Raw genomic sequence first — 15,647 nt, forward strand, 5'->3', positions numbered from 1 at the left:
CCAAGCTGGCCTCAAACTCAGAGATCTGCCTACCTCTGCCTTTCAGGTACTAGGTAACAGTGTGCTGCTACCGCCCAGCCTAAATTTTGAATCTTAAGAACAGTAAACATTATTGACATAAAGAAATATATCTCTGATATAAAGTGCAGATTTTTTTGAAAAAACAGAAAGGGAATAAGTATTGTCTGATTCAGTGAAAACAATAAACTCACACAAATTTATCCAAATGTTTAGTAGTTTCATATTCTAAAAATTACATGTTTTTTCTACAAATATAAAAACAAATTCAAGAAAATAGATAGGTAGGGAGGGCCTCAAATCATCAAATTCATCGTAATATGAAAAATGATGCTTGCCACAGCAATAACTACTCAGTGGGCATTTTCTTTGACTATAGAAATTATTCTGTACATATTTGTATAAATCTTTCTGTAAAAAATCCTTTTAAGACTTAACATCTCACATTAAGCATTGGTTAATGATCATAATTGATTATAGTGGAAATGTTAAGTGTTACACAGTTTTAATTGTAGCTGTTTATATTAAAATGACACACTGCAAAGTACTAGAAAGTTTTAAATGTATACACTGCTGTCGAGTTTATATAACATTCTGACATACATTTTCAGCTTCCAAAGGCCCTTATTAGTCCTTGTCGACAGAAACATCGATTTGGCAACGCCTTTACACCACACGTGGACATACCAAGCGCTGGTACATGATGTGCTGGTAAGAGGAGTATGGCACTTCTTACTGAAATGTGAAAAGTTCAGTAGTTTCCTTAATTTTAAACTAACATAGTGGCTATAGATATAAAGAGGGATGATATTGAAACATGAATTAAAAAAAAATAGTGCTATGGATGCTGGAGAAGTTTGTAGTCCTAAATTTATGGTCTTTAAATAGAGGTCAATTAGTGGCATTGTTGACAGTGATGATGGGAAGGAAACAATGAAGGAAAATAAGCACAGCAATTTTTTCATGCTAAGTAAGTAAAAAGTGAAATTATAATTCCTCTCAGAACAAAACTAATTTCTTCCTTTTCTCTGGGATTCAGCTAAACTTCATCTAATAGTATAAAGAAGGCAGTATTTTCATGTTAGATGATGTTTTCTGAAGTAATTTTAACTGCATTCTTATAAATTTGTATTTGTCTATGTTCATACTCATCAGCTAAATGTTTATTGTATAATGTACAGAAATAAAACCTCAACCTTCAAAGGCAATGGAAAGGAAACATGCCTAAGTAAATTCTATCAAAACCCTAGTAAAATCACTGGAGTCCGCATTTTATAGTCAGAAAAACTGTGAGGCAAGAGCATTTTCCAAGGATAGTGGCTCGTTTTTATAGTCCCAATCCTCTGGAAACTGTGGCAGGAGGATAACCTTAAGGTTCAAGGCCTGCCTCAGCTACGTAGTTCCAGAATAGCCTGCACCACAGGTGAAAGCCTGTCTGAAAGAGAGTTCCAATAATGAGAATCCAGATCATTGGCTCTAAAACAAGCATTTTAGTTGACCGACTTCCAGGATTATAATATAGTATCACAAAGATTACATCTATGTCATATGAAAAGGAAATAAGAGGCATACAACAGATAATTATTTAATAGTCCATCGCTTTAAAAACAAGATATTCTAAAGCATTTAATTAAATAAGTCACATTTAGGATTATTGGTAGAAACTGTCAATTCTACATACATCAGGTCCTATGCCAACGACTCTGGGAAGAATGTCGAGGAAACACTATAGCTTCCTCACAATACAGAAGGCAAAAGGAACCAAAGACAGTCTCAGAAATAAGACATGAAAGTGTATCTTGAGGCCAAGTACAAGATTGAATGAATGGACAGATATTTTAGACTCAGGCTTTAGCAAAAATAGACACAAGTATTCCTGTCTTCTTGAAACTGCATTCAGGAAAAAGAGACAGGCAATAAACAAAGGAAATAGGAGACATTCTGAAAGTAGAAAGTACTCTAGAATGAGTGCTGATGAATAGGACTGAGATTTCAAAACTAGGTAGACCTCGCTTACACAGTGTCAGGTAACAATGATCCAAAGGGAGTAAAGTATAAATCATGCAGCCAAATGGGCACAGAGCATTTTAGGTGGAAAAGTTCAGGTGTGTTTGAAAATCACAGGGTATCCTAGTAGCCACAGTAAAATAGCACCGGAGTCAGGTAGAGGGAAATGAGGTTAAGGAGGACACAGGAAGCAGTAAAATACAGAGCATTGACTTAAGTCACACACCAATTTGAATAAAAGCCATTTAAACTGTCACAGCAGCTGTTTTGTTGGAGGTGGGAGAATTAGGAGTTCAAGGTCATCCTCAGGTACACAGTAAGTTCTAGGAAAGCTTTGGATACATGAGATGCAGTCTCAAAAAACTAAGGAAGAAAGAAGAAAGACAAGTGAGAAAGAATGGCGGAAAAGACAAGTTTAGGGCTAAAATAGATTGAAATGAGTTTAAGACAGATTGCAAAGAGAAGTTTAGTTTCTTTTTTTTTTTTTTTTCCTTATTAGAGAGTTGGGAAAGGGGAGGGATTGCTAGAAGGATAGTGTGAAGTCCAGAAAATAAGAAAAATTACCACATCTTTGTGAACCAATGGGAGTGATTAAGAAAATATTTAATGGTGTAGGAGATAAGACTATCCAGCAGAGCGAATAGTGAGTAATATTGACCTTGACACTAGCATTTGGACCATTCTTTGTTGTGGGGCCTCTTGGGCATTCGAAGATATTTGACATCATCCCTGGCCTTGAGTCCTCAGAATTTTTCCCATCATACCAGGTGTACCCTGGGGAAAAGAGGTGGGAAGGAGTAATATTTGCCTCTGATTGAGAGCCAGTGTTACTGACCAGTAAAGTGCATTTCAAGACTGGAGTGGGTTTAGGCAGGAGGCCAAGTAAGCCATTTTGGAGATAGCAAAGAAGACAGGACAATTCAGGACAGAGCTGTGTGAGGGTAAAAGAAAATTATCTCCTGCTGAAGGAAGTAGCCGTTTGGAGTTCAATTAGAGAACAAAACCACATTTGTGTGCAGAGATATTCAATAGTTTTTCTTGATATTGAGTTTCAGAGACTGTAACAGCAGAATTTCCAGGCATGGGTACAAATGGGAGATAGAATCTAAGAGAGCAAGGGGGAAAGAGACGTACAAAGTGGGCACATTGAGCATCTTGGTCTCTAGTCATACTTTATCAGTAGCCCCCAAACTGTGGTGAGTGAGTAGGCTGTTAGCATCTCAGTGGAAGCATGCCATTTAGGGGTCATCTCTCCTCTCCTGTTTGTGGTGGTGTTGAAGCTGTCTAAAGCACTGAGATATTTTGAGAGCCTTCCTTCCTTCTTTTTTGCGTTTTTTGTTTTTGTTGTTTTGGGGTTTTTGTTTGTTTATTTGTTTCTTTGTTTTTCAAGACAGGGTTTCACTGTGTAGTCCTGGCTGTCCTCGAACTCAGAGATATGCCTGCCTCTGCTTAAAGGCATGTCCCACCATTGTCAGGCTGGGATTCTTTCCAGCTGTTAAATTTGGAGCATTCTTGCGTTCCTTCTTGGCTCTCTTAGATGTAGGAAATTGAAATGCAAAACCCTGTAAGTATGAGAAGTAAGAAATAAATGCACATAATTTCATCAGAAAAGGTTAGTGTCCAGTCCTCGGCAGCAGACAGGAGCATGTAACTGAACAAGGCTAATCTGGGCCCTAGGGATGAAGTCAGAGTAAGGCTGTATGCTCGTTAGACTCCTTATTTTCCACTCTGTCACCTACAACACACTCTGTGGTCACTACTGAATTAGTAAAAGCACACATGGGGCTCCCACTCATAATCCTAGCACTTATAGGCAGAGCCACAGAGGGGTGCATGGGTGGCCAGGTTATTTTTCCTTGAATTGTCTTCATATGAGAAAGTATGTAGTCTTGTAGAGATTGGTTATAATAAACCACATAAGATTTGGTGACTTATTTTTGCTGATTTTAATTGCAGCTCTTTAAATTTTTATTTGTTGTTTAGTTTTTTGAGACAAATTCTCACATTATAGCCTAGGTCAATGGGGAACTCAACACACAGCTGCCCTCCCCCATTGCCACAGCTTATAACTGTGCCACTGTTTGTTGATTCTTTTTTTAAGCTCAAGGATAGTTTTATTAGTTTAAAAGCAAAACCTCTGGGGAATGTGAGCTATACATTTTGAGAATGCCCAGAGAAGAATGGAGAAGAGGAGAGGAAGAAAGCCATGCCGGGAGAGTTAAGCTGCCCTAACACCAGCCACGTGGTGGGGAGCCCGTGGGACAGCAAAAGTATCCTTGGGCTCCTGCTAGCATCTAAAGGGAGACAGCAAAGGAGGGGGAAAAGTCAGAACTCAGAAAGACAAGGCAGACCCAACAGAACCCAGTGACGGCTTTACGGACCCTTATTTATTTATTGATTTGTTTTGTTTTGTTTTGTTTTGTTTGTTTTGTTTTTAAGCTACTTGCTTTGGAATTTTCAGGTTTCTGAAGTCTTCATAATTAATACCCTTTGTCTCCACAAGATGGAGTAAAACTTCCAGTTAGAAAACAAAGTTGAAGTTTGGTGTTTATATCATTTGTTTGCCTAAAAAAAATCTAAACCATTGATAATTATTTATATAGTAGATCTTGGTAACATTGAGACAGCTTTCTTGTGTGTCCTTTTACACAATGGTACTAATTAACTTTTTTCCCTTTATATCCTAATTGCTTAGTGAAGTTTTTCTATCCCTGTTTTGAGACATGGTCTTCCTGTATAATCCTGGCTGGCATTGAACTCATGGCAGTCCTTCTGCCTCAGTCTCCTAAAGAGCTGGGATAACAGAAATGAGCCATCATGCTCATCTCATTATAGCCTTTGGCTGTTGTTTTCTACGGCTGTTTTGTCTTCCCATTTACCATCATTGACCAAAGTTTTGTAGTTTTAAAGCCGTACTTTAGAAGCAATATGTTATCAGCTGCTAATGTAAATTTGGACTTTTCCAGTAGTCACGCTAAAAAGATAAAAAGAAACAGGTAATGAATTAATAATAAAATATTAGATAATAAATATATGATAAATAAATGACATTTATTTTAATAATATGTTTTATATGATCTAACAGTGCAAATTTTATCTTTCAATATACAGTTTATAACATTTATATTTTATATTTTCTCTTTATATATGAAGTTGTATAAATTCAGAGTGTTTTTATAATTAGATTACATTTCAGTTCAGACTAACTGCATTCTAGGTATTTAACTGCCACTAATGACACTAGTACTGGGCAGTTCTTAATCATGTCTGATTAATTAAAGTTATTAGATATTTTCATATTGCCAGCATGTATCTCCGTGACTCACAGATCCTAGGGTTGTAAGGAACTCCTCCCAGTAAGAGTGAGCAAGCTCTCCAGAGACATTGTCAACAAGGGTACCTTGTATTCTGAGCCAGAGTAAAACAGATTGTGCTTACCAGCCTAATCAACATTCAGATCCCAGTGGTTTCAAAGAATCCTTAATTCCTGGGTAGTTGTGCTCCTTGCCTCCTCTGTTTGGGTGGGGAGCTCTGTTCACACTTACACAGAGATTCAGGATGATGACACCATCTCAGCCCGTAGTTTCTATCACTATGGCAAGGAAAGCATTTGTGGATTACACTTCAGTTTAAGGCACATTTCAAACAAAAACAGAATCAAAATGCAGGGTTGTGGGTCAGTGGTAGAGTGTGCTTCCTAGAATGAGTGAGACCTTGGATTCACTTCCTAGTACCACAGTAACAAAGCAAAATCAAGGAATGATTCCTCTCATGGTTCCCTGTAGACAGCACTCAGCTTCCACTGGTTATGCATAACTACACCGTGGGCGCTGGGACGGTGGACGTCTCAGTGGGGAAAGCACCGGCTGCACAAGCCTGAGGATCTGAGTTTGGATACCCAGCACCCACATAAAAGCCAGGCGTGGTTGCACGTGTTTGTAACCCCAGTGTTCACAGGTGGAGCCAGACGGCTCTCAAGGGCTTGGTCATAGTTTTCTGAAGACTGGCCTACTTTCTGCGTTTGGCTGATTGTACAGTTTCACACGTTAGTCTCACATCTGTCCTGTGTATTGTATTGCGGGCTCTTACCAAGTCCTGTGGGTCCCATGCTTCTTGAGATAGAAGATTGCTTAACAGTTGTGCATGACTGAGAATGCCTCAGCCCTTTCCTGGCTGTTGTTAGAGGCATCAGCTCCCCAGGTCACATGGCTGACCTTACAGCTGCCACTGGGTCATCCACAACAATCCAGATGTGCACAGACTGCCTTTTGTTAGAACTTGGTGTCTAAAACTTTCCTTATTGGAGATAGTTTTAGGGAAGACCTTTGAAGAGTTTGTTTTTCCAGATAATGCTTTAATTTTTCAAAAAATCAGTGGAAGCTATTGTAGATGTTGTCATTAGATTTAAAACCTGGTATGTTCACCTGTTGATTTTATATGGAGGTCATCTCTTTTCACTGCCTTTGGAAAAAATGGCAAAACAAAGTCTTTCTGTAACTAATAAATCTTGTCTGAAGGAAATGATTATGATTTGCAGAAGAAGAGAGCTCTGGATCAAATCATCACACTTTCTCATTTCCCACTGATGGTACTCCAGACCCAAGCTACTCAACTTCTCAGATGAGCTGTGCTCCAGAAGAGTGGAGTTTTCAAGTTTGTGTGTGGTGAGACAGGGCACTGCATTTCTTCTGTCCTGAATGGGCAGGATGGGAGCCAGAGCCTTGGGAGTTGCAAGAGCTCTTGGGTGATATCTCGCATCCCTGTGTCATGTTCATTTCTGTCATTACCCAGAAGTGTGTTTTCACTTCCTGAACTATATTTCTCTATCATTGTTTAATATTGGGTGAGTTAAGGGTCACTTAGTGGGAGCTACTGTCCTTAGTGTGAAAACTTTGGTTGTTGACTTTTGACTCCAAGGTACATCTGTTCAATATAGCAGTTGTTCAGTGATTACTATTAAAGCATTTGAAGTTAAAAAGGTTGAAATTCTTGCCAAAATAAAACTTAGTTGTATTGTATGAGTATCCATCTTGACTCTGAATAGTAGAGGTAATCCATCCTAAGTGATCTTGTTCACATTAGCTGTGTTTGGCTGAATAGGTAGGTTTAGCCTTATCTTGTGAAAGAACAAGATTGCTGAAGGCTTCTTGGTCTTTTTAGCACTTCCCTGTGGTTTATTTATATCTGGTAATTTGAGGCATCTTTGTCCAGTCTTTCAGCTTTGTCAGTGGAAACAGCTTAACTTCTATTGTGTTAAACCACTTGTGTTGTTTTTATTAGTGTCCAAATGTTGTTTCTTTTCCATGATTGAGTAGAGCACAAATTGTTCTAATTTCCCAGTTTTTGAGATCAAAATTAACCTTTTTTATTTGCCTTGCTATTATGTAAACAGTGGGAATGTTCTTTCTGCCATTATGTTATTTCTCAGAACTCTTGGCATCTTTCATTCCTTGATCATTTTGTATTGAATATTCTTGTCAATACACAGTAATAATCTGTGCTCCCCTATTTTTAGAACAGCACTTTGCTAACAAGTTACTTTGTATTAGAATGAGCTGTGTCATCACCATGGAAACAGTACCTCACTAAAAATTTTCGCTAATAAGGCTTAGCTGTTTAAAAATGTTTCCCTTCTGTATCTTTTGTTTTCCTAAGTAACTTTTAAAAGCCAGACTTCTCAGATACAACTCTCAGTGGGTATTCATTGTTTGAAGTGCTTTCATAGTTGTGCTGTTTTTACTTTACTCTTGTGTAGATGACTTTTGTGCAAAGTGAAGATTAGATGTTAAAATGGGAAACTGGGAATTTAAACCAGTCACCAGTATTCTGGCACCGTGATGTAGAGTCTTTAGAAAATATAGTAGAGGTTGATATGGAACAGTTCTTCTGGGGTTTTTATTTGTTTTGTTTTATTCTTTTTTGTTTTCGCCACAGTTTCTCTCTATAGCCCTGGCTGTCCTGGAACTCCCAGCTTGAACTCACATAGACCTGCCTGCCTCTGCCTCCTGGGTGCTGGAATTACAGGCATGCATCACCACACCCAGCCAGCAGTTTATTCTTCCTTGTCATCTGGACATTTACTGTCACTCTCTAGCCTTCATCTATACTACAGAATCTGCTTCCAAGTAGCTGTACTCTGTTTTGGAGTTAGCACAGTGCTTGTGCACAGGACCTCTAAACTCAGACTGCCTGGGCCTTCACCTATTTCTGACTTTCTGTAGATTCTGAAGCACCAAAGTCAAGTCTTCGTGCTTTGCTTGTTTCTTCCTTGAAATGCAGGCTGTATTAATTTTCCGAAGGGTTATGGTAAGGATAAGTAACTGATACAAGAATCAGTCCCAAGAACAGTGCCTTCCACATGCAAGCACACTATTGCATGGTAATGGGCTCCGTGTAGCAGTAAGCAGGCTGCCTTGTTGATCCTCATTTGTTTGAGAGAAAATAGACACATTTCTTTCGTCTGACAGTTTAGGCATCTGTATATTTCACACCTTTTTTTATAGCAGAAGGGAAGTGATGCTTCAGTAAGCTGTAGTTAAGCATCAGTTTGTCAGAGCAAGAAAGTGTTCCCTTAAGGATCCCAAGTCAACACTGATGACCTTGCTTTATCCAGAAGAGATTAGATTGTGCTCAGTCTGCTTAACTTGCTCAGACCTAAAAAACAATCGCCTGTACCTCAGAACCAAAATGACTGAATCACAGTTACACCTGATCATGTCTTTCTTGCTCATCATTCTGTTCCTCACCTTCAAATAGCCATGTTTTATCCCCTCTTCCCATCCTGCCCAAGGGAAGAATTAATTTGGCATGTGGTTTGAGGAGATGTAGTCCATCGTGGCAGGAAGGTGACAGGATGGCTCCTGTCATAACCTCTGCTTGCTGTATCGTATCCGTATTGAAAAAACAGAAGGAACTGGAGCGGTAACCCCGGGTGGACCCACTTCCTTCAGCGTTATGACCTTAACCCCCAAATGTTTTGCAACCTGACTGTAGCACTAGCATTCAAACTTGTGCACTTGTGAGGGGGGACATCAAACCATGTTTTATCTCTTAACTCACTGTTCCTGAACAAAGCTGACCCTAAAATGTGAAAGAAGCCACAGGCATAGTGTGAAAAAGGGAAGAAAGGGTAGAAGAGATTGACTTTAGTTTTACTTGTTTTGTGTTTGTGTTTTGAAAAATAAAGGGAAAAACAAACACAAAACAAGCCTTGCATGAGTAAAATTAGCCCAAAGCAGAGAATGGTGGCCACTGCTAGTGTGACCCACCACTCTTAAAATTTATGTGAAAGGAGGTGCTGCTATTTTTGTAGCTTTAACTTTTATTGTATTTTAACCTTTTAAACACATAATCACAGCCATTTAAAAACATAGCCATAATCATAAAAACATAATAAAAAAAATGAGAGAATGCTCTAAAATGTCTCCGTAAATGACAGTACAAAAGATGAACTTGCAATATGACTTTTTCTGTGTGTATTTGAAATTATGGTTATTTCAGAAACAATGGGAGCACATTCATGGATAGTGAAGGGTCGGAAGGGCACCTGCTAAATGTTAGTTTAGTCTGTATTGTGCTTGGGAGTACTGGCAAGGGCAGCAACATTTATTATTTTCCTTGTCTAGGAAAAGTTGTGGCTCTTCAACTTAGAAAGTGGTTATTTTAAACAAGTTTACTGTTTCCTAGGATTTCCATTTAAACAGAGTAAATCTGGAAGAATCTACAGGAGTGGAAAATTCTCCAGCTGGTGCTAGACCAAAGAGGAAAAACAAGAAGTCTTACGATTTAACTCCAGTTGATAAATTTTGGCAGAAACATAAAGGAAGGTAAATGAGAAGACATCAGCAATTAAAACATTTAGGTCTGAGAGGACCTGAGACACAGCACAAAGGTCACTGACACAGTAGTCAGGGTCACAGAGCGTCGGCTCTTATGACATGAGTCACAGATGAGTGGCAGTATTGCTCAGTCCTTCCGTCTCCTCTCACTTCACTAGTTTAGAGACTCACTTCTCTTCAAGAGCTCTTCCTGTAGATTGCACAGGAGTCTTTCTGACCTCCACTATTGGCTCCATGGACCTGGCTTTCTTTTGAGTGTATGATAGAAAAACTTTGGGGTTATAGTTTTCCTTTTTGTTGTATGTTGTCCCTCCTATACATCCCGTACTATATATCTGGGGAGGCAGAACCTAAGTCTAAAGTCCAGAGATTATCTAGTTGCTATTATGTTCAGAGAAATCATTCTAAACAAAGAAAATTTCTATTTCTTTATGAAATAACCCAGTGCTTTTCATTGGTGGTCTTGGGAGCATTTTAAATGTGTTTGTAAAGATACAGGTCTGTCTCTACCCTTGATCTGGGTGCTTTGGGGCTCATCTTCCCAGTGTTTAAAGACAAGTAGAAGATAGCTGTAGTTTAACATGTGGGAGTGGGGGTGGTTTATACTTTATCTCTTTTTTTATTCTTAGAACTTAAGAAAAAAAATGAAAAGAAAGCCATGTGTTTGTAACAAAGATTTGGCTTCTTTAGCAGAAAGCTGTTATCTTTTTCTGACTATGGTAGTTTGAAATATGTTTAAAATATTTTAAATACTATTCTTTACCTTGGAATTCAGTATCTACATTTCCTTCTGTAATGGTGATATACACAAAATTACATATTTTCAGAGAGGCACTGAGATATTCAAAGTGCTGTCTTTACTGGTAAGGCTACTAAGAGTACAAGAATGGTATTTTTAAAAATATTCTCATTATAATTAAATAGTCCCTCTGACATCTGCTAATTGGTGCTAATATTTCGTTAATGCTTAATATACTTGACTTATTTGTCGGCCTTTGATTTTCAGTCATGTAAGTAAATAATTAAAAATATATTTGTTTAAACAATATAGTTGAAGAAAATATAACCTTATTAATAAAAAGGCTAGAAGTAAAATTTAAGTTTGTCAGATTTGTGATTATGATACACGTTTTAAAATGACAGTTTTGTTTGCTGTTTTCTGTTTATATTATATATAAATTATATTCAAAACTATATTTTAAAAATAGTCTTGTATATATTCAAAATACACGTGTAAAACATGAATTTTTACTATCATATACAATGCTAATCCTGTGCAATATTGTTTCAGCCCCTTCCCAGAAGTTGCAGAATCAGTCCAACAAGAGCTAGAGTCCTACAGAGCACAAGAAGATGAGGTCAAACGACTAAAAAGCATTATGGTAAGATCCTGTTTGCACCCCAAGAATAAAAGTATAGGAAGGACATCTGCAGAAGTTTAATAAAAAAAACTTCCTTCCAACTGAGTGTGGTGGCGCATATCCTTAATCCCTGTACTCAGGGAGGCAAGAAGATCTCTGTGAGTTCCAGGCCAGGCTAGTCTACCAAGTGAGTCCAGAACAGCCAAGGTTAAATAGAGAAATCCTGTCTCTAAAAACAATCAAAAAACAAGAAACATTTACTTCCTTTTCCTTCATAAAAGTTTAAGACTATTTATTACTTGAATAACAACAAATTATTGTCAACTTAAAGTCATTTGTTTGTCAGGAACTGTCTCACACTGTAGCTCCAACTCCTGGCAGTCCTGCCTAAGCCACCACAGCCAGCTTAGGTTTTTTTTTTTTTTTTTTTTTTTTTTCAAAATAAGTCTAAATATTAAGAAGAAACTGTATCTTAAGGAATGGGATGTGATTTGAAATAATACAAGTAATGATTGTTTTTAGAGATGTGTACCCCAGGACAGCTTGTTCTTCTGTGCTGTGGTTTCAGCCGTAAGACCTGTGCCACCTGCAGGAAATGCCTGGCCATTTCTTGAGCGATAGTGCCAGCTGACCCTTTACTTACTCTCCTGCTAAACTGGTGGCTACTGTCCTTCTGTAGCTGACAAAAATGTGTGTGCTTACCTCTAGAGGATGCTGTGTATGCTGGGTGACCCAATTGATTATTGCTTGCCAGTACTATTTGGGATGTGTTGACTTTTTTGCCAATTTTAAAGTTGTGTAAGAGCCTTTTCATCCCTTCACAGGGACTAGAAGGAGAGGATGAAGGAGCCATCAGCATGCTTTCTGATAACACTGCTAAGCTCACATCAGCTGTCAGGTGAGCCCAAGTATACCCCTTTGCAGCCTTTCTAACGATGAAGTTCACTTTGGAATTTAAAAAGCAGAGATAATTTTAATAAAAGGGAATAGTAGATATTAGCAAATGTGCCTCTGAATTTGAAGAGCTGAGTGCTTTGAACACATTTAGGCAGATTTCTGCTCCTCTCAGATAAAACAGAAATACAGCCCCTGTGAATAGTTTCAAATTTCCAATTTGAGTAATTTTACAAGAAGTATATTAGTGATAAAGAGGTCCAGGCAGTCATCATTAATTTTGCTGTTGCTGCCACTATCTTCTTAATTCAGTTGAAGCAGGTTTTCAGTACTTTTAGAACTATGGGTTAAAGCATGTTTCCATTAATCTTATTTTATTCTAAACCTTTAAACATTGGACACAGAATGTGAAACTATAGAAATCGTGTTATCACCAGACTTTTGAGATAACCCTTCACTTGTATTAAGGTGATACATGTGATATGTGTTCACGCTGGTTCAGCTGACAGGTTAATTCGTCACTCTGATTCAGTCTTCTGAGTTCCTCATGAAGCACCAGGCATTGCTTTCTTTAAAATTTTGTGGCTAATTTTCAGTTTTTTTTCTAACTTTCAGTTCTTTGCCAGAACTCCTTGAAAAGAAAAGACTTATTGATCTCCATACAAATGTTGCCACTGCTGTGTTAGAACACATAAAGGTAAACGTAACCTTTCCCTCCACAACCCACAAGTGTCTATTCATTCAGCGTCATTAGGTGTAATTACAGAGCGCAGCAGTTCTGTGCTCATTTTCTGGAAATGAGGGAGCCTCAGAACCCAGGAAGAGCACTTCACCAATTAGTAGCTGAGGTGTGATATATCCCTGCTGCAGTATCTCAGCACTGTCTTCACATTTGCCGTGTATCCAACCAGGGGTAATGCAGGGTGGGATTTGTTGGTGTTTGGTTTTATAGTGTAATTCAGACTGACCTCAATGCACTATCCTCCTACCTCAGCCCTATTAAACCCTTTTCTCTTTCTTCTTGTCATCATTGACCAAAGCTCAGTTGTTCTAAATCAGTGTTTTCTAACCATAATATAGTCTCAGCTGCCAGTGCGATGTTAGCAGTGTAGTGTGCGTAATCCTTTATGTCCGGATTATTAGTATTTCAACACATACTGTCTTCAGAACATGAAACATTTTGTCCTCTTTTATGTGTGAGATCTGGTAAGTTCATTGTATATTTACGGTCCTGGCACATCTCAACTTAGTTGAGCCCCAAGCTCATCCCGATATGGTACTATCTAAAATACACCCTAATAACATCACTTATTTGAGTAACTGCTTCTGAAATTTTTGGATTTAGATGACTACTAACTTAAAGCACCTTACTTCCTCTCATAGTGATTTTTGAAGCAAATGTATTGGAGCTTATCAGTATTGCCTTCATAGTTCTTTTCCTTACAGTTACTGTGCATGAGTTTGCCTAATGAATTCTTCAGTATTCTGCTGCTATTAGTTCTCAAGGCATCCAATGTTAAGGCCAGTAGCCAGATGGCCAGACTTGAAAACTTGCCTTCTACTTAGTCTTTGGTTTTGTTTTTATTTATGTATTTATGTGTTTGTGCACATGCGTGATGGTGGTCAGGTCTCCTGGAACTGGAGTTTCAGGTAGTTGCAAGCTGTTAGGTGCAGGTATTGGGGACTGAACTTGTGTCCTCTGCAAGAGTGGCAGACACTCTTAACTCTCTTTGGTTTTAATTATGAGCCTTCATTTATTTTAGAGTGGTTTTGAGCTTACATGGGAAAAAGAAAAGTTTGATCTTGCCTAGTACATGTGAGGCCAAAGTTTCAATCAGCACCATGAGGTAGGATTAGGTTAAAAAGAAACAGTTTCTATATACCTTTTCAATCACACTAATTTCTCTTGGGTCATGTTTGTTAGTTTGCTAAGTCAGTATCACTATCAAGTGCATTATTATTAGCTGAATTCCTTTTGTATTATTATGTGTTCTTTGAGTTTTGATAAATGTATGATGGCATATGTCTACTGTTATAGTATGACATAGGATAGTCTCAGGGTTCTTAACATTACTGTGTTCTGCTGTTCCTCTTTCCTTCTCCCTGTACCTTTGTCTCCACCTAGAGACCTGGCAACCATTGATCATTGTACTGTTTCGGTAGTATTGTATTTTTTAAAACGCTGTGTCAAAATCATATGGTATGCAGCCTTTTCAGCTTTGATTCTTTCACTTAACATGCATTTAGGATTCCTCTCATCTTTTCAGGGCTCTTTGCCCCGTTGTTTTATTTCTCAATAGTATTCTCTTGTGTGGCACCATCCATTCCCTCTAGCGATCAGTGAAAGTTGTGCTCTGTATCTCGCTCAGTGTCTGGCATTGTGTCCTGGAGTTGGCCACTGTAACAGGTACGTGCTGTTACTTGTCGTTTTAGCGTATTGACGATGTATGGTACTTCTTTTCATATGCTACTTTTCTAGGAAGGTGTCATGCATGGATCATGCCTTTGGTAGGATAGCAAAAATCTCATTACTGTACCCAAGACTAGCTAGATTTTCTATAATAGGACTTTTCTCCTGTCTTCTAGCTGTTTTGTAATTTAAGTGTAGCTGTTTACTTGTCCTAAAACCATTTATTGAAAAGACTGTCTTAGTTGTATTGATTTTTATCAGAATTTAGTTAACTATGTTTCTGTGGGTTAATTGTGGGAATCTATCTTCTCATAATGATCTGTCTGTCAATGATTTCATCAATACTACACTGTAGTGACTGTGGTAGCCTCTCAATAAATCTTATAGTCAATTATCATTCTTCCAAACTTAAACTTCCTTCATCCATGGGCTGTCATACATCACTTGCCACTCCATATTGCTCCTAAAATTGTTTTGTTGATATCTACAGGATAATTGAGGTTTATATTGGGATTCTTTTAAGTCTGCAGGTCAAATCAGGAAGGACTGGCAACCTGACAGTATTGGATGTTTTTCTCTGTGATCTTTTCTTGGAGTTTTTAATGCTAATATAATTGGTACAGTTTTACTTTATGATTTCATGCTAATATATCAGAAGGGCATCATATTTTTGCATATTACCTTATACCCTTCAATTTTGCCATTATTTGCTTATTAGTTCCAAGACTTCTTTGATGTTACCTTTTGGGGCACTCTTGTCCTCTGAGCAGTAAGTTTCTTTCTTCCTACTCATTCAGTCCACCTTTTATTGCCTTCTTTAATTTACTGCGCTGACCTGGCTCTTCCAGGCAATAGCAATGCTAAACATTCTTTCCTTCTCTGGACCTTCTCACCTGTTTTCCAGAAGAGATTACAGAAAGTTGGTATTGGCTTTTTGGTGCATTTTTTCTTGTTGTTGTTGGGTTGTTTGTTTGTTTTAGGTTTTATTTTTCTTCTGTAAATGTTTGGTAGAATTCATTAATGTAATTTTCAGAGTCTGGTGGTTTCAGTTTTTGAAGGCAATTAATTATTCACTATATTAAAAACAAAATGGAAATAGACATATTAATAATATTCTTT

At 38.0% G+C, this 15,647-nt stretch overlaps 1 protein-coding gene across 4 annotated transcripts in view; it reads left to right on the plus strand.

Moving 5' to 3' along the window:
* Scfd1 (sec1 family domain containing 1) overlaps positions 1–15,647 on the plus strand; it is a 72,409-nt gene that overhangs the window by 24,702 nt on the left and 32,060 nt on the right. For all 4 annotated transcript variants that reach the window (XM_060387457.1, XM_060387455.1, XM_060387456.1 and 1 more), the window contains 5 exons: positions 630–729; positions 9,712–9,851; positions 11,155–11,245; positions 12,049–12,122; positions 12,734–12,815. In XM_060387457.1, the coding sequence (XP_060243440.1) occupies positions 630–729; positions 9,712–9,851; positions 11,155–11,245; positions 12,049–12,122; positions 12,734–12,815 (487 nt within the window). The remainder of the gene's footprint in view (positions 1–629; positions 730–9,711; positions 9,852–11,154; positions 11,246–12,048; positions 12,123–12,733; positions 12,816–15,647) is intronic.

Source organism: Meriones unguiculatus, chromosome 7, assembly GCF_030254825.1.
Source record: "Meriones unguiculatus strain TT.TT164.6M chromosome 7, Bangor_MerUng_6.1, whole genome shotgun sequence".
Classification (NCBI taxonomy): Eukaryota; Metazoa; Chordata; class Mammalia; order Rodentia; family Muridae; genus Meriones; species Meriones unguiculatus.